This window comes from Onychomys torridus, chromosome 5 (assembly GCF_903995425.1).
Source record: "Onychomys torridus chromosome 5, mOncTor1.1, whole genome shotgun sequence".
Taxonomy (NCBI): Eukaryota; Metazoa; Chordata; class Mammalia; order Rodentia; family Cricetidae; genus Onychomys; species Onychomys torridus.
Genome location: NC_050447.1, coordinates 31,612,397 through 31,625,118, shown reverse-complemented (window position 1 = coordinate 31,625,118; position 12,722 = coordinate 31,612,397). Strand labels below are relative to the sequence as shown.

General features: G+C 44.1%; 1 protein-coding gene across 1 annotated transcript in view; it reads left to right on the top strand.

The window, feature by feature from the left end:
- Positions 1 to 12,722, top strand: part of Cmtm4 (CKLF like MARVEL transmembrane domain containing 4) — a 40,775-nt gene extending 28,053 nt beyond the window's left edge. Inside the window, exons 2-4 of the mRNA XM_036187518.1 lie at positions 4,528 to 4,704; positions 7,672 to 7,770; positions 9,437 to 12,722. Coding sequence (XP_036043411.1) covers positions 4,528 to 4,704; positions 7,672 to 7,770; positions 9,437 to 9,601 — 441 coding nt within the window. The 3' untranslated portion in view covers positions 9,602 to 12,722. The remainder of the gene's footprint in view (positions 1 to 4,527; positions 4,705 to 7,671; positions 7,771 to 9,436) is intronic.

The window sequence follows — 12,722 nt, the reverse complement described above, 5'->3', positions numbered from 1 at the left end:
ATTCTCAGAGGTACTTCTGAAGGTTGTCAGGACCAGCATCTTCCCTTGGGGTCTTTGCTTTGGGGCTTGAGAGGGAATGGGGTTGACCCCTTGCTGTGGGCCCCCTTGGTTAGCTTGAGGTACATTGGCATTTGTGTGGTCATCAAGCAGGCTCTGGAGAGGATGAACTCTTCAGATAAAGAAACGGAATCAACATAGATGTGTACAGAGTGGCTTTCATTTTCCATTAAAGCTTTTTGTTTCATTTTAAAATATTCAAGAATGGTTTAAAAGTAAATAAGGATTGGTTTTTAGAGGCCATTAACGTTTAACTCATATATAAAACTGGCTATTTTTTTTAAAAAAAAAAGTGTTAGGACTGAGAATGGTGCTTAGTTGGTAGAGTGCTTGCCTAGTTTCATCCCCAGTAGCATGCTAGCACGTGCTTATAATCCCAGCACTCAGGTGGTAGAAGCAGGAGGATTTGAAATTCAAGGCCATTTTTGGCTGTATGGTGAGTTCAAGGCTAGCCTGGGCTACACGAGACCCTGTCTCTATGAATGATCTATGTATGCACATTTCTTTCCCATTAAAAATGCACTGTTTTTGGCCAGGTGGTGTACACCTTTAATCCCAGCACTTGGGAGGCAGAGGCAGGTGGATCTCTGTGAGTTTGAGGCCAGCCTGGGCTACAAAGTGAATTCCAGGACAGCCAGGACTAGTACACAGAGAAACTTTGTCTTGACAAAACAAAACAAAACAAAAAAACCCAAAACAACAAAAACCCCAAACAACAACAACAACAACAAAACACTATTTGGAAAATAACAGTCTAAAGCAATGGAAAGCAGGGAAGGTGTCACATTCCTGTAATCCCAACATTTGAAAAGCCAAGTCTGGAGGATCTTGAGTTCAGAGGCCAGCCTGGAATGACTGTCTCCAAATGACCTAATGTCCTAACAACAAAAGCAATAGCAATCATTCACCTCTCCACATTCTACCATGTAAATGAATTGTTTATTCATCAACCCTCCTGAGCATTGGGTTTATAGGCATGTGCTCTGTTTTGTGGGGTACAGGAGACTGAGCCCAGCACTTCATGCATGCTAAGCAAGCAGCCCATCAACTGAACTACATTCTCAATCCTGCACATAGTTTTTAAAAAATAGCCATTTACTTATGGGTTAAATGTTAGTGACCTCTAAGAATCAATGTTTTATTATTTTACTGTGGCTCTTTCTTAAACGTAGGTACATGTGATCTGCTTATTATGTAGGTGTATAGTTAGATTTAATTAGGCCTCTGACATGCATATATGATAAATATAGAAGTGTGAGTTCTAAGTGTATGTCTTTCCTATCAATTCATAGGCCACAGAAATGTTTGAAATACAAAAGAAGAAACCTTTGACCCCATCCCTCTGTCAGTCCTACCCCACAGAAGTGGTTTTTCACTGTTTAGTGTAAATGCTACAGTATATGTAAGAGTGTGTGTGAATACAAACACCGTCATTTTTGTGTGTGTCTGATTTGCCCAATGTTCTATGTTAAGTTGTATTTATTGTTGTGTATATGAATGTGTGTTATGTGTATGAGAGTGGTCACATAACTACCAGGGCATGGATGTGGAGGTCAGAGGACAGCTTTGAGGAGTCTGTTCTGTCCTTCCACCATGAGATCCTGGAATCAAATTCAGGTCATCAGGATTGCAAGGCAAGCATTTTTGCCTCACTGACCTTTAAAATCAAGTATAGCCCAGGCTGGCTTCCACTTTGAGATTCTCTTGCCTCTACCATTTCTCATATCCTACTGGTGTGCCATTACACCTAGCTTTTTTTGTTTGTAACCTAGGCTGGTCTCAGACTAATTATGTTTCTGAGGATGACCTTAAACTCCTAATCCTCCTGCCTCTTACCTCCTAAATGCACCACCTCACTCAGCTCTGTTGCTTTGCTAGGTATCTCTGGATGTCTTTTACCATCAACACATGTATCCCATCTACTTTGCCTCAATTCCTTACTGCTTTGAAGCTGCACTGTGTGCTTTGAGGAGAGGGTATTGACTACTGGTGAATATATGAGGCATCACCAGAACATTGATTTCTTCAGGATGTTTGAGAGTTGGAGGTAGCCTTATGTACCACCTTACTAGGGATGTCAGACTGCCAGTTCAAAATTTGTGGAAATTGAGCGGGGCAGTGATGGCACATGCCTTTAATGCCAGCACTCAGGAGGCAGAGGCAGGCAGATCTCTGAGTTTGAGGCTGGCCAGCTCTGCAGAGAGAGTTCCAGGATAGACAGAGCTAAACAATGAAACCTTGTCTCGAAAAACAAACAAACAAAAATTGTGGAAATCTCAAGGTGCTATCTGACAGGTAGAGACTCAGATCTGCATGCTCCCACATGCATGCTTGCAGTTTATGATACTGCTATAGGGTTATGACCCTCAAACCCTGGAGTAAGTTCTCTAAAGTGATTTCTACCTGAAGTGAGAGCAGCTGTAGAGCAGGCTCATGGCTATATAAAGTGCATTGTTGAGTATATCCCCAAGACAAGAGACTCCATTTCTCAGGTTCCAATCACAGCCTAATGTGTGCGATGACCGGAAGAATTTCCAAGACAACTTGATGGCTCCATTGGGCTCACACCCCATTTCTCCTCCACTACTCATATGCTTCTAGTTGGCATGTAGGACACATTTATCTTACAAATTTGAGAGCCCATCCCTCTGTCACAGAGTCAGTTCAGTCAGTAAAGTGAATGGGAGATGTCTCAGAAGCTGTTCCTACACTGGTAAGGCTACAGGAATTTAACCATTTGTGGAAAAGACAGCTAGCCCTAAATTTAATTCATCCTTCACTCAACTTCCAGTTAGTTGAACCCCTTGTTGCTGTTCTCTTAACATTTGCCTCAAGGAGCAGAATTTGGAGTGGAAGGAGGTAGCAGTTTGAGCAGATTGCAGTTAAAATAGCTCGATTTCATAGGTTTTGTGAAAGCACAGCCATGTGCGTGCATTGCGGGGATCCCTTCCAGGACTTTGCAAGGGGCAGAAGCAAGAGAGGAGCCCTGAAGCATTAGCTTCCTCTTCTAGAATAAGCCTGCCTTTAGAAAGTCACACGGCATGGATCTTCAGCTCCACCATGTGCTGGAACGGAAGAGAGCATGTGTGTCTTGCAAGGTTGCTGCCAGTCCAGTGGTTTAATTCTTTGGTTGCCTTGACATTGAGCCTCCCAACACAACTGGCTGAATCTTTCCTTTCTTCTTGTTGGTTAATAGGTGGCTTTACTTCACAGGTGATTCTTAGATTTCACTGTGCTGGAAGACATTTTGGCTTTTTCTATGCCTATTCCCATCTTCTCCCCACTCCCCAAAATGTACTCTGATAATGACAGAGTTTTAAAAAACATCTGAGTAGCTATTTTAGGGATAGTTTAAATTACGCTATGTATAGATTTATCGTTACATGCAAATACTATGTAATAATTAAAAATAATGTTTCCCTTTATTTAGAAATACCTGTGGATACTATTAAGAAGAAAAAGTAGGCTAAAAAGTAAGATTTATAATGTGTTTTCTGAGTCAGAAATTATTTGTGTATAGATTTTAACATTAAAAGATTTATGTGTTGGGCTGGAGAGATGGCTCAGTGGTAAAGAGTACTAGCCACTCTTCCAGAGGATGCGAGTTCAAGTCCCAGCACAACTTCCACCATTTTGAACCATCCCAAGGGAATGCTGCATTGCTGGCTCTGGAGGGCCTTGGAACAGCTTGTGTCTTCTTCTTTGGCCTGTATCTCAGTGGAGTGGGGCTGGATCTGGTAAAGGATTGCCGTGGATAACTCTGTGAGTAGAGGCTCGGAACCAAAGACTGATCAGACATTAGGTATTAAGAGCACCTTTGCTTGGAGGGCCATTAACATAGCCTGGGACCCACTTCTTCTCCTGGACTCTAGATGTTCATATGGTTGTGTCTCCTGGTATCTCTTTAGTTTTATGATTGCTGAATTTTTGGGATACAATGCTAGGATGTTACTTGGGCTTTTCAGAAGATTCTATTCAAAGATTTAAACTATTTATTTATTTATTTTTACCAGCCTACTTGTTGATGAAATCCAGTGACCCACTTTCCAAAAGCATGTGAGTTAATGAAGATGGGCTCTTTGTCTTTAGCATGTGAAGGGTGAAGAGAAGCCAGACAGCTTCTTTTTAGGGACTTTAAAGGGGTAGCTAACACACTGCAGAGATACTTCCTTTCTTCCTTCTTCCAAAGGACCAAAGGGCCTGGAAGAGCCACACCATGCCTGGCTGATTTCAGTATAGCAGTGGAAGGGCCTTCACTGTTTCCCTTAGGAACTTGACCTCCCATTCCAGTTCCTTTACCTGTTCTGCCTGCAAGTTGAAGCTGGTTGTGTTTCTAACAGTCACACTGCTCTCTGCAGAGGAGAACCCTATTGCTCTATACTGTTCAGTTGTATTTAAACACAGCAGACATATATGTCTGTAGATAGGTAATAAATATATATGTACATTTCTTTCCAATTTTCTTGCTAGATTTTGGCCCTGATTGCATTCATCTGCATCGAGACCATCATGGAGTGTTCCCCGTGCGAAGGCCTCTACTTTTTTGAGTTCGTAAGCTGCAGTGCATTTGTGGTGACTGGGGTCTTGCTGATTCTCTTCAGTCTCAACCTTCATATGAGGATCCCCCAGATCAACTGGAATCTGACAGTGAGTATGCTGCTTGGCTCTCCCGGAAAGGGGAATCTCCTGGCATGTTAACTCTGGCTCATTTTGGTACTTAAACATTCCCTCATAACTCAGCTGTGACATTTTAAGTTTCCTTACTGGGTTGAGCAAAATTACACAAGTAAAGTGAGTCCTGACTTAATGGGAAACATCATAACAAGCTGTGTTGATCCTTTCAAAGATGTTACTTGTATTTACACTTATCTGGAGGATTGGTTATGTTGCCATTTGTAGAATGTAGGAAAGAAAACATTACATTTGCATATTTTTCAGACTAGACCTAAGAGCCATTTAAAAAATTTTAATTCTGGTGGGTGTAATGGTTCACACCTGTAGTCCTAGCACTTTGGAGGCAGAGACGGGAGGATCACTCCAAGTTCAAGGCCTTCATCTGGTCTACATAAGGAACTAGACTCCCTGGGTTCTATAACAAGACCTTGTCTCAAAACAAAACAAAACAAAACAAAAACAAAAAAAACAGAGCAAAATATTGATTCTGAGAGAATTAACAATATGAGTAAAAATGCCAGTAACTTGCAAATCCCAAGAGTGCTGTCAAACTCGGAGCCACTGAGGGCTGCAAGTCTGACTGGAAGGTCTGCAGAAGGAGTGCGTCCTCTCTCAGTGCTTTGGGTTCTAAGCTTCCTTAGGATTCTCTTGCCAATTGGCCTGATATGTTCAGAACTTGTTGGTTCCAATTTCCTGAACTTTGTTGTTTTTATTTGTCCTTGAATGAAAAACAATTTTTATATCATGGTTTCTTGCCCTTGCTTTGTAGATGAGCATGTACAAGGTCAGAGGGAGTCATTGAGGGAGGTCCTCCATAGCACAAGAGTGCCTTGCTCTCTCTACTTGTGAGGGAACACATAGGCATCACAGCTTTGGGAGAGTAAAGAGGGTTAGCTGTAGATCCCCTGCCCTCACTCAGGGCTGCAGCCCATACACCCTCCCCCTAGTGTCTGGGGCCATGGGAAAAGTCCAGCTTGGCTCTGACTCTATTGCTAGTGCATGGTTCTTACAGGCACCTTGGGAAAAGGTGACTATGTGGGAAGAAATGGGAGCTGTCTGTGTGTGTAATGGCACTGTTGTTGTGGTATGTTCTGGGACATGAAGCAGGGAAGGTCTTCTTTATCAAATTGCTCCTGTATTGTCCCAATGGACAAAACACAGAAGGGATGGGGTGAGGGGAGGGGAGGGGAGGGATTTCCTAAAGGAGCCATTAGAAAGTTAATGTCAGTTGTAAACTCAGCTGGTTTTGTTGTAGCCTTGAAAGTAGAGGAAAATTATATGCTAGGTTTTATTTTATTTTTGAAACAGGATCCTATGTATTCCAGGTTAGCCTCTTATTTACTGTATGGCCATGGATGTTCTCGAACTCCTGGTTTTCCTGCCACTACCTCTCAAGTGCTGAGAGCATCAACTTGAGGTCCCCATTGAGGCAAGTGCTCCTGGTCATGCGTTGATTCAGTGGATGCAGGCGGACTGTGCCTGTCTGCCGTGCTAAATAACATGATAGCGGGTAGTCAGCTCTGGACAGGGCCCATGCTCCTGCTTTGCAGTTTTCCTCTGGTCCATGCAGAGGCTCAGTAGGAGCCCTGGCTTCTGGGTTTCTGTTGCACAGGAGTGGTACTATTATGATAGAGTGTTGGCTAGGAGTGGTGGCACATGCTTTTAATCCTAGCACTTGGGAGGCAGAGACAGGCAGATCTCAATGAGTTTGAGCCTGGTCTAAGTAATGAATTCTAGGCCAGCCAAGGCTACATAATGAGACCCTGTCTCAAAAATACGATATTTAAAAAATGAAAAGAAAGAAAAATAGAATAAAAGAAAAAGAAAAAAGTCAACCTTTAGGAGTCAGGCTAGATCTGCAAGTGTTGATGATATAGTCAAGCAGCCACTTAAAGAGATGAGGTTTTCCCTGCAGTTTCTTCTTCAGTGAAGCTCACAGAGGCTGTGAGGTAAAACCCAGGATTCTAAGGACCTGAGGTCAGAACAGGAATAACAGAAGTGCTGGTGAATGCGTAAAGGAGGACCCTCGCTGTCGGCCAGACACTGTGCTTGGCTCATCCATTTACTCCAGAACAGCTCCAGGAGGAGGGAATTGCTGTTACCATTCTAAAATACAGAGAGACAAGACGGCTTGTCTAAAGTCCTCCATTGGTTAGGTGCCGTGGGACAGTGACTCTTAGTCACTGTGTCACCATCCTCTCCACAAGGAAGGCAGCAGTTCCATCCGTGCAGCACCAAGTTAGTAACCTCACTCACTCTGCAAAAACCTTGTTGGAAATCCTCCAGACTTCGGTGACATAGAAGCTTGAAAGTCTGTTGAGAAAGTATGTTTTCAATGTATGAATGCTGTGTTTTAGATGTCATATGGGGAAGAGAGTACTGGGAGATGCCCTGGTTTAGGTACATTTGTCTTCCTGGGAAGCTTGGCCTTATCTAATGGTATGAGAACCTTTTTAAAAAGGTGACACTAAGCCATGCATACTTTTAATCCCAGCACTTGGGAGGCAGAGGAAGGTGGATCTCCTAGTTCAAGGCCAGCCTGGTCTACAGAGCAAGCTCCAAGGCAGCCAAGGATGCACAGAGAGACCCTGTCTCAAAACATAAAATCAAGATGACACTAGAAGACTGTGGGTAGCTCAGTGGTAGGCTGTTGGCTTGTATATGTAAAAGACCTGGGTTCGATGCCAAGCACTGCAAACAGATAAGTAACCCAAACTCTGAATGGTAAGCCGTGTTACCAGTTTGGGTTGCTCTTTAAGTCAAGACTTGGTAACACAAGTGGTAAATGTGTTTTGTAAACCATCACTGCTCTGTTCTTCTTCCAGTGAGTAATGTCCCTGTGACACTGAGACTGACGTCTGGAGGCACAAGAGAAATGAGCTTCATTGGAAAGTTTCTCAGGTGCTTTGCAAATGATTCTACTTTTTCCTTTTTCTTTAGGATTTGGTCAACACTGGACTCAGCACTTTCTTTTTCTTTATTGCCTCAATTGTACTGGCTGCTTTAAACCACAAAACCGGAGCGGAAATTGCTGCCGTGGTAAGCAGACTGGATTGGTTTAAATAGGCTGCGTTTACACCTCGCAGTGCTCCCTGGTCTTGGGAGGACTGAGAGATGAGGGGTGGCGGTCAGGTGACAGAAAGGGTCCGCTCTCCATGCTCTGCTTCTGCCTTGCTGTTGATTTATAAAAAGCACATATCACTTTCGTGATGGGTGAGGGTGGGTAAGGGGCTTTAAGAACCCCTGAAATGGGGCCAGCAAGATGGTTCAGCAGGTAAAAGGCACTTGCTGCCAAGCCTGATGACCTAAGTCCCATCCCTAGGTCTTACACGGGCAGAGAGGACTGACTCCTACAAACTATCCTCTTATATCTATCTACCTATGTACCATGGTACACATACCCCTCACACACAAATTATGAATAAATAAATGTAATAAGCAATTATTTGAAAACTATGAAACTGACTGCTCTTCCATCATGATCAGGAGATCCATCAAGCTTGACTAAATAGTTAAAACTACTTCATTCTGCCTGGTGCTGCCCAGGTCAGAGGCAATAGTGGGGTGTGGTGGTAGAGAACAAGGGATTGGTGGCTTACTGTGGGGTTCTCATGTGAGATTCTAATCTTTCTGTATCACATTTGGTCTACATTATATTTTTACTTGTGAGACTACTGACCATGAATTGCATGCGGTAAAAGAGGTACTTTTGCGATTTAAAAATAAAAAAAGTTCAAAGCCAAATGTGGTGCACACTTGTAATCCCAATACACAGGAGGCAAGATGGTTGCCCTGAATTTGACATAGAAAATTCCAGGTCAGCCAGGGCTACGTAGTGAGGCCCTCAAAATAATATAGTAATAGCAATACTATTAATTAATATTTTAAAAGGATAATGGGCTGGAGGGCTGGCTTAGTGTGTAAAGTGCTTGCCATGTAGGCATGAGAGCCTGAGTTTCAGTTACCAGAACCCATGTAAAGCTGGACATGGTAACAGGTACATTCATAATCCCAACAGTCCTAAGCAAGATAGGGAGAGGGAAATCCCCAGAAGCTCATGGGGTCAGCTAGCATTGAGAGGGCACTGCATGTCACATGACAGAGGCACAGGGCTGGAACAGTCAGTGAGGTTCTTGGACAGCCCCCTAGTGGGTGGGTGTTGAGTCTGGCTGGTTAGATCCACCCTTCTTGTCTTCCATGCCCAGGGCATCTAGGCAGCCAGCATGGCCCAAGACAAGAAACCTTGTTTTAAATAAGAAAAGATTGCCCCCAAAGTTGTTTTCTGACCTCCAAATGCATGACACCCCTCCCCCCACAGAAAGGGAGGGGAGAAGATTAAATAAACCAGGCAGTGATGGCACACACCTTTAATCACAGCACTCAGGAGGCAGAGGCAGGTGGATCTCTGAGTTTGAGGCCAGCCTGGTCTACAGAGCTAGTTCCAGGACAGCCAGGGCTACACAAAGAAACCCTGTCTCAAAAAAAAAAAAAAATTTAAAAGATTCAAAAGACTTCTTAGTTGTCTTCATGCCAGCCTAGATTTTCGGTAGGTCATGTGGCTTCAGCCAGATACCAGCCAAACACTGGGTAGGGCTGGGATCTGGTATTGCTGGAAGGGGCTGAACACAGCTTGGGTCCCTATGACAACACTCAGCCTCAGCTTCAGGGCACATGCACAAGGGTAAACTGTGACTGTGTATTTTAGATATTTGGCTTCTTGGCAACAGCAGCCTATGCAGTGAGCACATTCCTGGCCGTGCAGAAATGGAGAGTCAGCCTCCGCCAGCAGAGCACTAACGACTACATCCGAGCTCGCACTGAATCCAGAGATGTGGACAGTCGCCCTGAGATCCAGCGCCTGGACACATGAGAACCTTCTGGAGTCCTTTTCCCACTGCCCTCACACCTATTCTTCTAATCAAATTTTCTTTCTCTCAGCACATCAGATTTTTGTGTGATCCAGTTGAATTTTGTCCTGTTTGGTAAAAATTCACTTTGGGAAAGGGTGCCTAGAATGGCCCAGTGACTGATCTGTGGTGGCCTGAAGAGCCCAGGTCCTCCAGCATCGGGTGCCTGTGGGAGCAGCCAACTTCATTTGACTGTTCTAGGTCTTAACTGTCTCTGAACACACGGTCTCATCTGACTCTGAGCCAACCTGCCATGTGTATTTATGATGAGTCAAAACTTTATGAAATGGCATTGAGAGGGCACTACATGTCACATGACAGAGGCACAGGGCTGGAACAGCCAGTGAGGTTCTTGGACAGCCCCCTAGTGAGCTGTGGGTGGGTGTTGAGTCTGGCTGGTTAGATCCACCCTCCTTGTCTTCCATGCCCAGGGCATCTAGGCAGCCAGCACGGCCTGGGTGGGACGTTGAGGGCTTGGCGAATGGATGTGCTCCTGTATCCTTCTTGCCAGGTCTTTATAATACAGGGACAGGAAAATCTAGTATCCTGTGGGACCACTGACTCGGAACAGTGACCAGTTGTCTCCTACCCTGCTGAGAAAGCACTTGATCCTGCCTCAAATGAGTCCCCTTCCTGTGGTCCATATTCACTTCCCAGGATAGGGGACCGTCATCTTTGCCTGTCCCCTGCCTTCCTTCCATACCTTGAGGCTGGATTGCAGTTTCAGCACTTTTACCTTCTCCTGTGAGAGCTGCAGAAGATACAGTCCTTCCACCAGCTGAGGCACTTGCCCACTTGCTGGCCTCACGGATCACATGTGTGTATGTAGAGGCTGGCAGAGTATGTGTATGTGTGTGTGTTACAAAGTGGCACACTCCAACTCACACTTCTATTGTATGGACATGTCTAATTCTCTGAATATCCAAGACAAGCTCTAAAGTGATTCAGAGTCAGTTTATCTAGGATTTGAAAATACTTGAATCTGCACCAGGACACATCTTTCCACAGATATGCCATAAGGCACTGTTGTCATTTTGGGTGCCCGAGTGTCCTTACTATGAACACCTGTCCTGGAACATGTTAGGAATCCTAGTTACATCCAGCTTTTGGATTGGTTCTTGATAAACTGAAGATTATTTTTGTGGTGAATGAGTTGAGCTGGCCCCTATGATGCTGTAATTTTGTTGTTGTTGTTGTTGTTGTTAGAGACTAATTATGACTTTTTGGAAAATTGTTTTAACATGTCAGGTTCTCACTCTGAACTGTTGATGTTTACAGACCTTGTTGTAGCTCTAATATTTTGTGTGTAGCCTCACCAAGGAGAAGACCTGGCTGGCGGAAAGATATTGCAATAGTAGAGAGCCCCCACTATCTCCTACTGAGACTGTTCACAGCCTGAGCAGTGTCCTCTGTAGTTTATAACCCAGAAGCAGCTGGCAAGGCTGGGGGAGGAAAGTCTGAGGAGGTGCCTCTTGTGCCATGGCTCTGCATCATTCAGGGAAGAGCAGTGTTAAATGGTTGAATACCACTGCAGGGCTCAGGAGTCCACAGGAAATAGGATCAGGCTATATCTGATTGGGGGAGTACTAGAGACTGGCTCCCTAAACCCAACATCCAGTGTAATCCAGTTCTGTTGTCATCTTATATTGGCAGTAGTCCAGGTCTCATGTTCAAAGGAGAGCTGAGCTAATCTGGTGTAACTCCCCTCCCTACTTCTCTTCTCCTCCAGAGGGCAGCCTGGGTCTAGCCCTTGCCCAGCTCCTGATAGAGATTTCTGTCCTTGGATGTCATGAGTCAGTCAGTACATCTTGTGTTTTACCAGCTTTGAACCTGTTGTATGTGGTGATATGGGAGAGTGGATGGCATCTGGATTTTTATCTGTTAGTTTGACATGGTTACTTTGCATTTGTTGAGTATGTCTACACAATCAAAATCAGGCTTCTTTCCCTCCAAGAATTCCCTTTAAAATAGAGTCACAAAGACTTGGCCTGCATCAGATGGGGCCCATTTGGAAGGACCACCCTGAACTTTATCATGTTACTGGGCCTCGAGAAAAGGACACCTTTGAAGTGAGCCAGAAGAAAGAAGCATTCAGACTGGATTGCTGCTCATTTTCCCAAGTCACTCAATAAAACCATTTTATCATGTGCTGAAAGGAAGCCTCTGAGAGTGTTGTCAGCTGAAAGAAATAATCCTGAGGCCCATTGAGACCGTGAATACTGAGATAAGATAAAAGTGGTGGTGTCTTAGGGCCTGAAAGACTTGAGAGTTAGTTGCATCTTGGTGTCAGAATTATCTTTGTGATTATTTATATCCCAGTAACTATTTAATATCCTTTGTGCTATCAAGTGTCCCTGTGGCCTTTGTATATGTATTTCCTTGTATTATTTAACTAGCTCCCACAGAGCCAGAAGTGGCTTGTACACGTTCTAATAGCATGATACATAGTCTCAGTCTATACAACCAACGTGATGAGGAAAAGCCATGAAGGGAATATGGTTGCCTACGGTGAATGCAAAGACACTTGTCTTTTTCCTGTCGTGCCTCTGTGCAAACAGAAGATAACATAGATTTGGGGTTTTTAAATAACCTGCAAATTGAAAAAAATCATATTTTTGTGTTTATTAAGTCTACTACAGACCAGTGTCACTTAGGTAGGTTTTGGGCATTTTAAGTCAACCTTAGCTTTTTCCATTTCCCTAGGGAATGAACTGGCTTTCCCAGTCGGAGCAAAACTTGAAGGGAAATGCAGTTGTTGGGAACACCTGGGGTGGTCATGGAGACATGGGGTTGAAGCCCTCCCTGGTTGGTGGTTCTGATGGATGTAAACACTGACATCCTCAGAGAGAGTGTATTTTGGCGCTGTTGACTGAGTGTCATCCACCACTACTCTCCTCTACCCTCCCTGCCAAAGGCAGAGGGTAAGCCCTTCTTCCTTTGAATGGAGAGACAAGGAAACATAAAGATACTTATTGGCTCCTAGAAAGAGCAAACACAGGATGGAATGGATTCTCTTCAGAGAAGTTCCATTTAAAGTAGCTAGCCATGCAGGGCAGATTGCTTTTGTCTACAAAAAAAAAAAAA